The sequence below is a fragment of the Macaca nemestrina genome, chromosome 3, assembly GCF_043159975.1.
Source record: "Macaca nemestrina isolate mMacNem1 chromosome 3, mMacNem.hap1, whole genome shotgun sequence".
In the NCBI taxonomy this organism is placed as follows: domain Eukaryota; kingdom Metazoa; phylum Chordata; class Mammalia; order Primates; family Cercopithecidae; genus Macaca; species Macaca nemestrina.
Window position 1 is genome coordinate 100,136,939 of NC_092127.1, and position 14,914 is coordinate 100,151,852.

Sequence of the window (14,914 nt, forward strand, 5' to 3'; positions counted from 1 at the left end):
GTTAATACTGTGGCCCCTGGACTCAGCTTGCTTGCCTGGTGTGACTCCTGGCTGTACCAGTTGCTTATGTGAACTGGAGCACTTTACTGGCTTCTCTGTGCCTTTTGTGAAGTGGTAATCACAAAAGTATCTTCCTTCCTAGAGTTTCTTTTTTATAGGATTTAATGAGTGAAGCCGTTTGAAGTATTGACAGCCCTCACTGGCATAGACAGTAGAGACTCCATAAAAGTTCACTGTCATTATCATTTTGATTTTTTCTTATCTTTTAAAACTTTAATTTTCTATTTTCTCTGATTATTTTATTTTTTTCTAGGTATTTTAATCAATTAGATCGAGAGAGAGAGAGAGAGAGAGTATGTCTGTGTGTGTGTGTGTGTGGTTACAGAACAGAAATGAGTTCTGAATAATTTCAGCATAAAGAAACTTTACTGGAAAGTTACTGGAGCAGCTTACCAAATGGAATGAACAGTGGAAGAATGATCAATGTCAGAAAGAGTAGATGAAGGACCACATCAGCTGCAGTGATGCAGGTGGCAAATGCTATCGCCCATCTTGTTAGAGCGCTACAGTAGTACCCATTTTCTGTCTTTATGATAAGGCACTCAAGCTTCAGTGGTTTGCAGGAGAAGGGATCTGATTCACCTGGTGGAGAGACTGAGCCCCGTCTTTCTTAGAGGCCAGGCAATCATTTTGAGTAGTATTGTTATGAAAGCTGTTCACAGTGAACTTGCAGTCATTCCCCAAAACACACTCTGGATTTGTTATTTGGAAAAAGGACAAGTGGAGACTTAAGTGCCCCAAACCAATAAATATTTACTACAATCAGTGTATTTTGTTAACTATCCTAACTATTTTCCAACAAAATTAAAGCCATCAACAAGGTCACCAGTACTTAATTATAAAAAGTATACTGGTATAAAACTCAGGAGATCTGGGCTCTAGACACAGCCCTTTTTGACTAACATCACAACTTTTTAGGTCCTGATTTTCTTATCACTAAGGCGATAGTATAAGAATTAGAAGGCCCGTAAGGATTGTTCTAACAGTAAAACTTTAAGGTTCTCTGGTTGTCTTTGTTATGTGGAAACCTATATTGTTTTTATACACACACGCACGCGCACACACACACCCATGAATATGCTCCAGATAGTCCAGTCTTCACACTCAAGTGATGCATGGGAATTTATATGTAAACAAAAGTTTAAGCAGTTAAGGTAGACTCAATACCCTAAGTAGTAACTTTTTTTTTTTTTTTAGATGGAGTCTTGCTGTGTTGCGCAGGCTGGAGTGCAGTGTTGCAATCTCGGTTCACTGCAAGCTCCTCCTCCTGGGTTCATGCCATTCTCCTGCCACAGCCTCCTGAGTAGCTGGGACTACAGGCGCCTGCCACCATGCCCAGCTAACTTTTTTGTTTTTTGGTTTTTTAAATATTTTTAGTAGAGACTGGGTTTCACCGTGTTGGCCAGGATGGTCTCAATCTTCTGAACTCATGATCTGCCCGCCTCAGCCTCCCAAAATGCTGGGATTATAGCCATCAGCCACCGTGTCCAGCCCTAATTCAAGGTTTTAAACTCGTATAGACAGAATTTCTAAGGAAACCTTGTGAATTTCTAGGAAGAAATCAAGGAATTGTGATAAGTACATGTTAAGTTATTTTCTCCTCATTGTTCAAAGGTCATACTTAGAGATTTTAGAAAATTAGAGATGTATGGAGAATAGTAATTAGGTCATCAGAATTCAGCCATCAAACGTGTCTCGACTATGTTTCCCTTTTTAAAAAGTAACCTTTATAGAAATATTTACTACAGGAATGATTAATTAGCTTTCCATTACTTTAAGAAGAAATCAGAATAATAATTCCTAGAAGAAAGAGGAGAAGGAAAAGGATTATGACAGTCAGTACTCAATGAGTGTGCCAGGCACTGTTCTTACTCCTTTACATAAATGAACTCATTTCTACCTTGTACATTTCTATGACATGCAAACTCTTGGTATTCCCATTTTATAGATGAGGAAATTGAGGCACACAGAGGTTATATGACTTGTGCAAGGTTATCGCTAATAAAAGTCAGAATGGGATTTGATCCAGTCTTGTTCCATAGTCTATGCTCTAAACCACTATGCTGTATTCTCTGTATAAGCAGATAAAATAAGATAAAATTTATATAATTTAACTTCACTGTCAGCTGTTTTTAATGCTACACGAGTTTTTTTTTTAAGTTTTGTTATTACTGATTATTTTTTAGCTGCTTGCTCACCAGATATACCTGGTTGAAATTTCCCATGGATTCAGTTGAAGGAGATTGATACATTTATAAACCTATAAGAAAAAGAAGTTATAAACTGTTACAAGTTGGACTTAATTAACATAATCATAATTTCCTTGGTAACAGAGATCATGGGTTTCATCCATACTACTAGTACTCCATAGTGGCTATCCCATGACTTATTTATAATGTTAATAGATACTAAATCTGTATTGTATCTTTACATTGGCTGAATTTTCACTAGAGAAATATGGCTTTCAAATATGACCTATAAAAGATGCAGATATGCTAGTAAAAGCTTACCTCATTCTGTAGATTATACAATTTAAAATCAAATTGAGATTGCAAGTATCCTACTCAAAGATTGTAGAATTAACTTGTAATTGTCTTATGTCACATATAGCATTTATAAGTTTGTTACTATAATTGTACATAAACTGCACTATAACATTACATAAACCTATTATAAGTTAAGGAGAGGAACATAGACCTAGAGCAAGATGAAACTGTCTCTTACTAGTTCTCTGACTTTTACCAAATTACTTAACTCTGGTTTTTGTTTCCTCAACTCTAGATTGAACGTAATGTTTCTACTCTTAGGATTTTTTAGTGACTAAATGATGGTGATTTAAGTCATTTAATAGTATTTCCACATTGGTTAGCTGCTACATTCATTCTCAAAAAGTGGAAGTTTCCTCCAATTTTACTGCCTCTGTCCCCCAAATAAGACTGTTTGCATTTTTCCATCTCTCTTTTCAGTGTTTGGATTTATTAACATATATAATAAAATTTATATAAGACACATGCTTAAAAAATTCCTCTTTATTTGTATGCAGATTTTTATCACAAAGAAGAAACAAACTCTTATGAATTTTTCATTGTGTTATTAATTTGAGGTAATTGAATCTAAGTTGCATTTTTATTTACAATATATATAATACAATCTTGTTTAAGAATTTAAAATTGCGACTACCTAAATGTTGTTGTTTCAAAGATTTGAGGGCATTTTGAACCTCAGTACGAACTGAGTTGATATTATGTTCCAAAAGATTACTGAGATATTTACAGATGTAATCAAATCAGAGAACTATAATGGTCATTGTACATGTAGAATGGTCATTGTAATTTTTTCTTCTGACACTTTAAATTAAAGCTACCTTAAAATGACACCAAGACAAATTTTTGTCTTTAGAAACATCTCAGGATCTGCCTGGTGTTTCACTGTTCTTATAAATGTTTTATTTTCTTGTTAACCAGGTACTTCTGAGTCACACCCCTTGGTTACTGTAGTAATATATCTTAGATACGGCAGTGTATTGCTCCCTCTCTTAGCTACACACTTCAGTTGTGGCTTTAGGTTTCTCATTACTTTTCATTCCTTTTAGCCATTATATCTGAGCAACATGTGAGAGATGTTAGAGATTTTGGTTTGAGTTGAAGTAAAAATAAGACCACAACTATTCATCTTCAAACACATTTTAATTCATGTGTTTCTGTTGTAGCCATGCAACCTCCTGTAGTCAATATGACCGACTGCTCTTTTTTCTTACGTTCTTTTAAGCAAAGTAAAGCAGCAGTTCGGCTGAAAGAAGACATGAAAAAGATAGTGGCGGTGCCATTAAATGAACAGAAGGATTTTACCTATCAGAAGTTATTTGGAGTCAGTCTCCAAGAACTTCAACGGCAGGAGCTCACCAAGAATGGCATTCCAACAATAGTGTGGAATATAGTGGAATACTTGACGCAGCATGGTGAGTTAAGTCATGCTTTAGTCTTTTCATTTTCACAGTCCCTTGCGTAAACAAATTATTTGTGTGAATTATTTCATAATGTATGATTAGACTGTCCTCTAAAGCACCTTCATTAGAATATTAAATTATTGTGTAATATACTTTTCATTTTATTTTATTTTTATTTTTTTTTTTTGAGTTGGAGTCTAGCTCTGTCGCCCAGGCTGGAGTGCAGTGGCCAGATCTCAGCTCACTGCAAGCTCCGCCTCCCGGGTTTACGCCATTCTCCTGGCTCAGCCTCCCGAGTAGCTGGGACTACAGGCGCCTGCCACCTCGCCCGGCTAGTTTTTTGTATTTTTTAGTAGAGACGGGGTTTCACCGTGTTAACCAGGATGGTCTCGATCTGCTGACCTTGTGATCCGCCCGTCTCGGCCTCCCAAAGTGCTAGGATTACAGGCTTGAGCCACCGCGCCCGGCCTACTTTTCATTTTAAAAAGGGCATTACTAAAAGGGCATTACTGCTTAACATTATCTTGACAGTACTAATTTGATCAACCATAGAGCAATCACTTTAATTATAGAGATTTCTAGTTTGGAATGTTTCCTAGTTTTAAATGCTAAAATACTCTGTTGTAATATTAATAGTCAGTTTTCTAGATTAATTAAATTCTAACTGATAGTCAATAATTTTTAATGTAATCAAACATGTTTTTGGGTATCTCTTTCACCTGAGGTCAATCATGAACTTATTCAATGCCTAGACTATCCTCATACGCTTAGAAGAGATACCAAAAAACTATGATGTAAAGCTGATTATGCAGGGTGGCAGTGGGCTGGTTTCTCTTATCTTTATAGAGATAAAATTAAGCATGTAAAACATTTGGAGAGTAATATAGTACGTTATACAATAAAAAGATAAATTATATCTTAGTTACTGAGAGCTGTGTAGCCCACAGCTTTTTGATGATTTTGTTTAAAATAAATCATAAGCCTGGATCATTTGAGAGAATGTTTCCATATTCCCTGCATCTTTTTTTTTTTTTTTTTTTTTTTTTTAAAAAGAGATAGGTTCTTGCTCTGTTACCCAGGCCAGAATGCAGTGATGTGATCATAGCTCACTGTAATCTCATACTTTAGGGCTCAAGTGATCTTCCTTTCTTAGCCTCTTGTGTAGCTGGGACTACAGGTGTATTCCACCACACCTGGCTGATTTATTTTTATTTTTATTTTATTTTTATTTTTATTTTTTGTAGAGACAGGTTTTCCCAATGTTGCCCCAGCTGGTTCTGAACTCCTGGACTCAAACAATTTTCCCACCTCAGCCCCCCAAAGTGTTGGGATTATAGGCATGAGCCACCACACTCAGCCATGTAAGGATTTTTAAATGTAGAACTTGAGGCTTCAAACATATTCTGTACAGTAGTCCCCGATGTTATGCATGGTTTGGTTTTCCAGGGTTTCACTCTTACCTGTGACCAATCATGGTCCAAAAATGCTAACTGGAAAATTCCAGAAATAAATAATTCATCAGTTTTTTGGTTTTTTTTTTTTTTTCTGTTTTTTGTTTTTGTGACGGAGGTTCGCTTTTGTAGCCCAGGCTGGAGTGCAGTGGCATGATCTCGGCTCACTGCAACCTCTGCCTCCCGGGTTCAAGCAATTCTCCTGCCTCATCCTCCTGAGTAGCTGGGATTACAGATGCACACCCAGCCTTTTTTTTTTTTTGTATTATTAGTAGAGATGGTATTTCACCATGTTGGTGGCCAGGCTGGTCTTGAACTCCTGACCTCAGGTGATCTGCCTGCCTCGGCCTCCCAAAGTGCTGGGATTCCAGGCATGACCCACTGCACCCGGCCAACAATTCATCAGTTTTAAATGGTACAGCCTTCTGAGTAGCATGATGAGCTCTCCAGCCATCCTGCCGCTTGGGACCTTAATCGTCTGCTTGTCCAGTGTATCCATGTGTGTATGCCACCTGCCTGTTAGTCATTTAGTAGTGGCCTCAGTTTGCAGATTGATCATTGTGGTAGCACAGTGCTTGTGTTCAGGTGACTCTTATTTTACTTAATAACGGCCCCAAAGTGCAAGAAAAATAATGCTGGCAATTCGATATGCCGAAGAGAGGCCATGAAGTGGCTTTTAATTGAAAAGGTGAGTTCTCGACTTAATAAAGGAAGAAAAAAAAATGTATGCTGAGGTTGCTAAGATCTATGGTAAGAACAAATCTCTCCCAATTATTCTATTGTATTCCTTTTTTTTTTTTTTTTTAAAGGGACAGGGTCTTGCTCTGTTGCCCAGGCTGGAATGCCATGGTGTGATCATAACTCACTGCAGCCTCATATTCCACTGTTCAAATAATCTTCCCACCACAGCCTCCTGAGTAGCTATTATACAGGCATGTGCCACTGTAACCTGCTAATTAAAAAAATGTTTTTAGAGGCAGGTCTCGCCATGTTGCCCAGGTTGGTTTGAACTCCTGGCCTCAAACAATCCTTCCACCTCAGCCTCTTAAGTAGCTTGGATTATAGATGTGAGCCATTGCAACTGGCTCTATTCTGTTTTATTATTGTTGTTGTTAATCTCTTACTATGCCTACTTTTTAAATTAAACTTTATCATAGATATGTACGTATAGGAAAAAAAAAACCAGTATATATAGGGTTTGGTACTATCCAATATTTCAGGCATCCATTGGCAGTCTTGGAACATATCCCCTTTGGGTAAGGTGGGTCTACTGTATTTTGAGTAATTTGTTTCAGGCCATATCTTTCCAGGATTACAAGTCCCTTCACCCTTTCTGATAAGAATCATTTATTGGAAAGGAGTGAGAAGCGCTCATCACATGTTCCTCTATAGGAACATGTATCAACTTTTGACAGGGACTCTATGGCAGATTATTCATTCTGCTGATGGTTAGATGTTAATTGAAAAAACGTCTATCTGCTCTGGTTACTAGGCATGTAGGTGACTGATATGGTTAGGCTTTGTGTTCCCACCCAAATCTTATCTTGAATCATAATCCCCTAATCCCCACGTGTCAAGGGAGAGACCAGATGAAGGTAATTGAATCATGGGGGTGGTTTCCCCCAGGCTGTTCTCTGATAGTGAGTTCTCAAGAGATCTGATGTTTTCATAAGGGGCTCTTCCCGCTTTGCTCAGCACTTCTTCTCCTTCCTGCCACCTTGTGAAGAAGGTGCCTCACTTCCCCTTTGCTTTCTGCCTCGTAAGTTTCCTGAGGCCTCCCCAGCCATGCTGAACTGTGAGTCTGTCTTTTATAAATTACCCACTTTCAGGCAGTTCTTTATGACAAATTTGTATTTTTTTTTCTGAAAACTTAAGAGCCAGGTTTCTGTTCTTACTCTGTAGAGTTTTTCTCCTTATTAAAGGAAGATAAATTGCAAAAAGGCCAGATTCTTAGAAAACAGCTCTGGATTTATTCAAATACTTCAAACAGTGAAACACAAACAGTGTTACACATAGCATGACAGGAAGATGGAAGTTTGGCCTACAAAATCTTGAAGCCGGGAGTTACAACCAGCTTTAATAGGATTTATTTACATACTTGGTTTTGAGTAAGACTGTGTATCCCATTGAGTTAGATACAGATGGATTTCTAGATCATTCATTTAATCTGTTAAGTAGGGGTGTATATTCATTTAGATGTCCAACTATGGGTACCTAAAGTAGTATTTTGGTTTTGGCATAATCAGTGTTCTTTCTCTCAACATTAATTGGATAATAGTCTCTTGAGCATACTTTTATTGTGTAAAAATAGTTTACATTTTTAATTTTTAAAAATTTTAATTTTTTTGAATAGTTAATAAAGTTATGTGGTTCAAAATACAGGAGGGTATATGGTGAAAAGTCTCTCTCTACAAACTGTCTCCTGACCTTTGTTTTCTCTCTCTAAAACAGTATTACTATACCTGTTTCTGGTATCTTCTTAAGATGTTTCGTGTATATATAAGTATATGTCTGTGTGTTCTTTTTTCCCTTTTATCACAAATATAGCATACTGTCCTGAATCTTTTAAATATCAAGGTATTTTGGAGATTGTTCTATATTGCATAAAGAGCTTTACTCATTTTTAATTATTTTATTTTCCTCTGCCTACTGTTTTACCACATGTATATATCATGTCTTTAAGCAGTCCCACACTGATGGGCACATGGATTGTTTCCAGTCTTCTATTGTTTACAAACAATGATTCCATGGTTAACCTTTAACATACGGCATTTCAAGCACATGCAAGTGTGTGCATAGACTGCCTTCCTGGAAGTGGACTCCTGGGTGGTCAGAGGATATGTGCATCTGTAATGAACTCTATCAGAGTTGAAACAGTTTATACTCACACCATCAACATATGAAAATTTTGGCAAAATTTAAATTAGGGATTGATTTTATTCTGCCCCTCCTTAGCATACTGTTAGTTATACTTTAACAGGGTGTATTTGGGTAATGCAAACTAACCATTTTATTAAGTTAAATTAGTCGTTCTTAATGAGGGATGTGAAATAGAATCACTAGTGGAATCTTTCATAATACACATGCATTGCCCACACCTCATATCTACTGAATCAGAATCTTGACTGGGCAAACTCAGGTAGGCCTAGCACCTGTATTTTGAAAGGCTATGTAGTTAATTACTATGTAGACAAACATAAGCCCCTTCTTGTATTTGAAACTATCATGTTAATAAACCAAAGAAACTGTGTAAGTTTGAAGGGTAGTATAAAGTTTGAGGGCATAATACTTCAATTTGTTTTATTTAATTACTTTGCAGTTTTTTTCAGGTCAACAAATATTTACTGTACACTTGTGATATACAGTAAGCACTGTGTCAGGCATGGGAATGGGACTATAGGGGTCACGTGACTGGTCATATAATTCAATCATAGGTTGGTATTTTGGTTATGCTTTATTATTGTTTCACATAAATGCAGACAGTTTAACAATTGGCATGAGAGTAAACTGTTATGGTAATGGAATTTTAAGACAGAAAGACCTATGTGAAGCCCTTTAAGCAGATTTTGGATAGTTTCATTTAAAAATATATACATTATAACTTATAAAGCATATAGTCTTTAAACTCTTTTTCTCACTGACAATGTTAACGGCTTCTTTCTCTTAGTTTAGCATGAAGATACTATAGGTGATGCCGTTTTAACCCGCAGTGTAGAGTTTCAAGTCACCACCAGGTGTCAGAATGTGCTTACTTATTGTCATACTACTTCCTTGGCCAAAGTGTGCTGTTAGGCAAATTGTGACTTCTGGCATATTCTGTTTCTAATGGCATATTCTGTTTCTAATAGTCATACTATTTTGAAAGAAATATTTCAATTGTACAGAAAAGTATCTTTCAGTGATGTAGACATTACTTATATAATTTTTTCATTTCTAAACCACTATTAAGTTGCTGTTTTGTAGTAATTAGCACATAGCCTAAAATCAAATATAATAGAAGCTTTGAAATGTGTGAGAGTAACTCTGCTTCATGAAGTCATCCAAATATCCCCTTTTTCTGAATATTTTTGTTATAGTCATAACTTTCTAAAATTTTAGGGTGGGAAAATTTAAAGGTTATTTGGTCTGGTAAGCCTCTTGTGGGTATTGGATGTATTCTAGCCTCATAAGAGGCTTAAAAAACTGTATGGATTATTCTTCTCAGAATGTGATATATTCATGTCCAGGATTATAAACTTCCCCTAGCTGAACATCACTAATTATGGTAATTAGTGATAAAAGAGTTGTGGGTGGGAGATATTCCTGAGGGAAGAGTTGTTCAGATAAATGGGACAGAGACAGGAAAATATTATTAAGGAGCATTAAATTCAGTCACTTCTACTTGTACCTTACATGTCTTCTAGTTTGGTCCAGTGGGATCAGGAGGCTTGAGGACCACAGACAGTTCTTGGAGCTGGGTAGTTTTTTCTGAAATTGCTGGAAGTATATTTATTTGGGGGAAGGTTCATAAAAACCTTGTTGGAAAAGAAAGACTAAGGTCAAAGCTAAAAAGACAAAAAAAAAAAAAAAATCATGTGAAATCAGATCTAAGGGGCATTTGGTAGGCCAAAAACAGAAGGCAAGGTTAGGTTAAGCAGCTGGGTAAATATAGGAACAGGAAACAAAACTCTAAATTTTCAGGATTTCAGCTTTGACCAGGGATGGAATGCCTTTCTGTTGGATGCTAGCTGCTTGATTGTTGGATAAGTTTCTGAAGCTAAAGATAAACTTTTGTATAGTAGAGGAAACAGACCTTGAAAGCTTTAAACAATTAAGCTGGCGTCTCCCAATAGAACCTGATATTCCACACAACTTAAGGGAAAGGCGTATCATATTCGTTATCCATTTGCTGCATAACAGATTACCCCAAAACATAGTAGATTAAAACAATAGTATTTATCATTATCTCACAGTTTCTGTGGGTCAGGAATCCAGACACATCTTAGTTGTGTCCTCTGTCTTAGAGTTACAAGGCTGTGATCATGGTGTCAGCCAAGGCTTCAGTCATATCAGGACTCAACAGGGGAAAAATTCCCTCCCAAGCTCATTCATGTGGTTGTTGGCAGGATTCTGTTTCTTGTGAGCTGTTGACCTGAGGGTTTTCAGTTATTCACTGGTCGTTGGCCAGATACCACCTTTAGATCTTTGCCCGTGGCCAGTAGCTAATAAAGTACATCAGAGAGATGGAGAGAGAAGGGGAGAGAGAGAGAAAGAGAGAGAAGCATGATGGATTGTCAGTCTTTCATAACTTAATCTCAAAATATGACATGACATCACATTTGCTGTATTCTGTTGTTAGAAGCAAGTCACTAGGTCTGGCCCACACTCAAGTAGAGGGGATTATAATGGGTGTGGTACGAGAAGTGGGGATCATGGGAACTATTTTAGAAGCTGTCTGCCACACAGACCAATTGATATCTCTTCTATTTAGGTGGTGCCCTGGTCATAGTCATTGTTAAATACTTTTAATATCATCCCTAGTGTCACAGTTTTTTTCAGAATTGGAGCTAAAATTCGTATCAACTTTTGATATTGATTTTCTTTACAGCCAAAAAATATGTATACGTGGAAGAACCCAAACGTCTTACCAGACTTCAAAGTCCATGAGGGTAATGATAGTGTTGAATTTTTTTCTCACGATTGATTTTTTTATGACCTAACATAATGTCAGGCACTTATTACATGTTTGTTGAATTAAAGAGCTTATAAAGCATTTTATCAGATTATAAAATAAAATGAAATTAGCTTCCTCTTTTGCTTTAAAAAGCAATGCAATTACCAGGTAAGGGTAAGAAGCAAAGGCTGATATAAATTATCACCTCCCCTCTAAAAAATCCTGATAGGCTTCAATGTCATTATGTTTTTGCTAACATTCACCATTAGACTCTCAAGAATGTCAAGTTAAATCCTGGCCTGCTCTTTCTTAGAAAGATTGTTTCTTACACTTTCGAAGTCTTCTACTGCCTGACACACTCGCTTACATGGTGTGCAGCACACTGAGCTGGAAATCATTATCTTCTGCCCTAAACCAGCTACTCTCCTATCCCTACCCCCAACCTTATCTTTTACAGTGTTTTTTCTTTCCCTGTATTCCTATTTTTCAAAACCTTAAGGTTACCTTTCAACTCTTTCCCTCTCCCTTTTGAACCAAGTTACCAAATCATCTTTACTCTTTATTTTTCACTTCTTTTCCACCATAATATCAGTTTACTACCTTAAAATAGAAGATAGTTTCCATAAGGCAAGCCCTCTCCATACCCTACTTCTTAGCTAGCTAAATCTTCCTAAAACCCTTATTATATTTTGTCTTTTTCCCCACTTAATACTCCAGTGATAAAGCCTTCACTGTTTAACTTGTCACAGACCCCTTCCTGTTTTTCCATTTTATTATCCCATCATTCTTTGACCTAGGCACCCCACATTGTCCTCTGCCTACGTTTCTTTATGCTGTCCTGTCTCTACTTCTCAATTTGTATTTTTGTTTATCTTTGTCAGGGGTAGATCAAGGTTTTGTGGGTCCAGATGCCTAAACTTTTTGAGACTTCTTTAAGAAAAAGAACATGATACTAAGAATACAGGATTAGGGACAGAGCTTGTAAAGGGCCCAAGAAAATGAGGGGCCCTGAAGCTCAAGCTTCATTGGTTTCATAGCTCAACTGCTCCAGCCCCTCTGTGTTGCTTTAGCCAAAGGTTAAGTTTACCTCCTCCAGGAGGCCTTCTCTGATGACCTCAGCTGACACTGATATCCCCGGTCAACTGACTGAAGTCAAGGATCTTGTCTTACACCACTCTATAGTTTCCTAGAGTCTTACATTTTGAATTTAGTGATTACTGAAAAACCATCACTTATTTCTTAAACTATTACACAGGTAATCACATAGAGTTTAAAAGTTTCTTAAATACATGTCATTTAAAAAGTGGTTGTTCATGAAGTGTTAAGCTGCTGTTAGAGCCCTGAGTAAGTTTTTGTTATGTGCTCTAGAAGATTACATAAATGAAAAATTTCTTTGTGTACTCTGTTTTGCTCTATGTTTATATATGGCATAGCCTTATTTTTAAAGGCTGGGTTTTATACCAATCCTGTATGATCTGTTTAGTTGATATGCAGTGGATATGAACATTTATTATTCTAAGGAAAGTTTTACAAAATGTGAAAGTCATGCAATGATTGATAATTACAGTGTTGAGAGAATCATATGCTGAAATTTCTCTCTTTGTGTTTTGTGTTGTTATCATTCTTTACATTTCATGTCTGTGAGAAACCTATTTATTTTCTGGGTCTACTTTGCTCTTCCAGGACTCACCCAAGAAGGTCTTTTTCGGGTGAATGGTAACGTGAAGGTGGTGGAACAACTTCGACTGAAGTTCGAGAGTGGAGTGCCCGTGGAGCTCGGGAAGGACGGTGATGTCTGCTCAGCAGCCAGTCTGCTGAAGCTCTTTCTGAGGGAGCTGCCCGACAGTCTGATCACGTCGGCGTTGCAGCCTCGATTCATTCAGCTCTTTCAGGGTTAGTACAGTAAATCTTTCTAGGAGTGAAAACAACTTTATTAGGCCAGGCACGGTGGCTCACACCTATCATCCCAACACTTTGGGAGGCTGAGGTAGAAAGATTGCTTGAAGCCAGGAGTTGAAGACCACCGTGGGTAACCAAGCAAGACCCCCATCTCTACAAAAAAAACAAAAAACAAAAAAAAAAAGCCGGAAAAAACCACCAGTTTTATTTTTAGTTCATGTACTAAATATTTAAAATTTAAAAAGCTTTTAAATATTTGTGGTCTTTCTGTAACCACCACCTTGCTATTTTACTCCAGGCCGTCATCTCCTATGTAAAATCATACTAGACTGATTATGAAATACTATTATTAAATGAAATTTCTGATACCATTAACATGTGACTACTTCAGTAACATAATATTGAAAAGCCCTGATGCTTTTGAGCCAAAGACATGTTTTTTTCTGACTAATGACTGCCATAAAAGGAGTGAGATCAAGAATAATTTAGAAAACATTAGAGAAAAATAAAGGAAATATTCATTACATTGTGTTTGGTTAGTGACCTTTGAAACTGAAAACTCACTGGTGTACTTGCTTTTTCTCATAAGCAAGATTGAGTCCTAAAGTAATTGTGTTCATTTTGTGAAGTAAAAATTGATTTTTGATTGTAGTAATAAGTGGTTTCATATGAAAGAATTCCCTTTTTTTTTTTTGTTTTTTTGAGACATAGTTTCATTCTTGTCACTCAGGCTGTGGTGCAGTGGCACGATCTTGGCTTACTGAAACTTTTGCTTCCCAGGTTCAAGCAGTTCTCCTACCTCAGCCTCCTGAATAGCTGGGATTACAGGTGCCCACGACCATGCCCGGCTAATTTTCGTATATTTAATAGAGTTGGGGTTTCACCATGTTGGCCAGGCTGGTCTCAAACTCCTGACCTCAGGTGATCCACCCATCTCGGCTTCCCCAAGTGCTGGGATTACAGGTGTGAACCACTGCACCTGGCCAGGAACTCGCTTTTTAAGTGTAATAATTATAGGCATAGTCATTATTGAGTTCTCCTTCCTAAGTGCTGTAAGAAAAATGGTGTACCCTTGAAAGCCATTTCTTTTATTATTTTTCCCAAATTAGAGAAGAAAGGAGAAAATATATTTCCAAAAGTATTAGTTGCCAGATTAAGGATGTTACCTAAAGCCACATTCCTTTACAGCAGTGATGTACCTACTCACATGTAATTTGCTAAAGAACAGGGTAAGTGAGAAGGCCAGATAGGACAAGTAAGAAAGTACCAGAAATATTTTACCTCATGAAAGACCATTTTGAAATATTAGCTAAAAGTAGTGTGGTTGTATCAGAAGAGGACACTAACTATCTCTACTTGCCATCCCCTAGGGACGGAGACCTGTCTGTAGCTCTCCCCCAGGCCCTCATATCAGCAATGCCTCCTGCCCTGGCCTCTTCTCACTTCTCTGCAGCCCCTGGCCTCCTGTGGTGACCTCCAGGCAATCCTTTTGGAAGATTACTCATGTCTTATTTCTTTCTTCAGAGTACCCAGGCGGTCCTCAGGAAACACATCTTTGCCACGTTCTTGAAATGGAGGTCAGTCACAAGGCAGAGCCCTGCCTTCTTGTGCTGCCGCCCAGGGCACCCGTAGCCAGACTGTCTGCGTTAGACTCTTTAAGGAGTTTTAGACTCTTCAAACTACCCAAGTGATTATCTGATGCCCCTCACTTGGCTTGGGAAAGTTAGGGGAAGCGTTATATATCTCTAACAGCTCTCTCCCTTTAAAGAAATCCTCGCTGTCTAATTTTTAACTTCACATTTTCACATGAATTTCCTGCTTAAATATCTCTGTGGCCAATTGATGGCCCAAGGCCTCCAGACCTGGGTTTGGTCTCACCTTCACAAGTTCTATATAGCCCGTCTA

General features: G+C 37.5%; 1 protein-coding gene across 8 annotated transcripts in view; it reads left to right on the top strand.

Annotated features, from left to right (window-relative positions):
- LOC105479633 (family with sequence similarity 13 member A) overlaps positions 1–14,914 on the top strand; it is a 377,790-nt gene that overhangs the window by 81,615 nt on the left and 281,261 nt on the right. For 4 of the 8 annotated variants that reach the window (XM_011737705.3, XM_011737709.3, XM_011737710.3 and 1 more), the window contains 2 exons: positions 3,829–4,018; positions 12,794–13,003. The exons of 1 other annotated variant lie outside the window; for it this stretch is intronic. In XM_011737705.3, the coding sequence (XP_011736007.2) occupies positions 3,829–4,018; positions 12,794–13,003 (400 nt within the window). Of the gene's footprint in view, positions 1–3,828; positions 4,019–11,044; positions 11,106–12,793; positions 13,004–14,914 lie in introns of those variants that run through there. 3 more of the 8 variants (XM_011737711.3, XM_071092599.1, XM_071092600.1) reach the window with 3 other exon arrangements.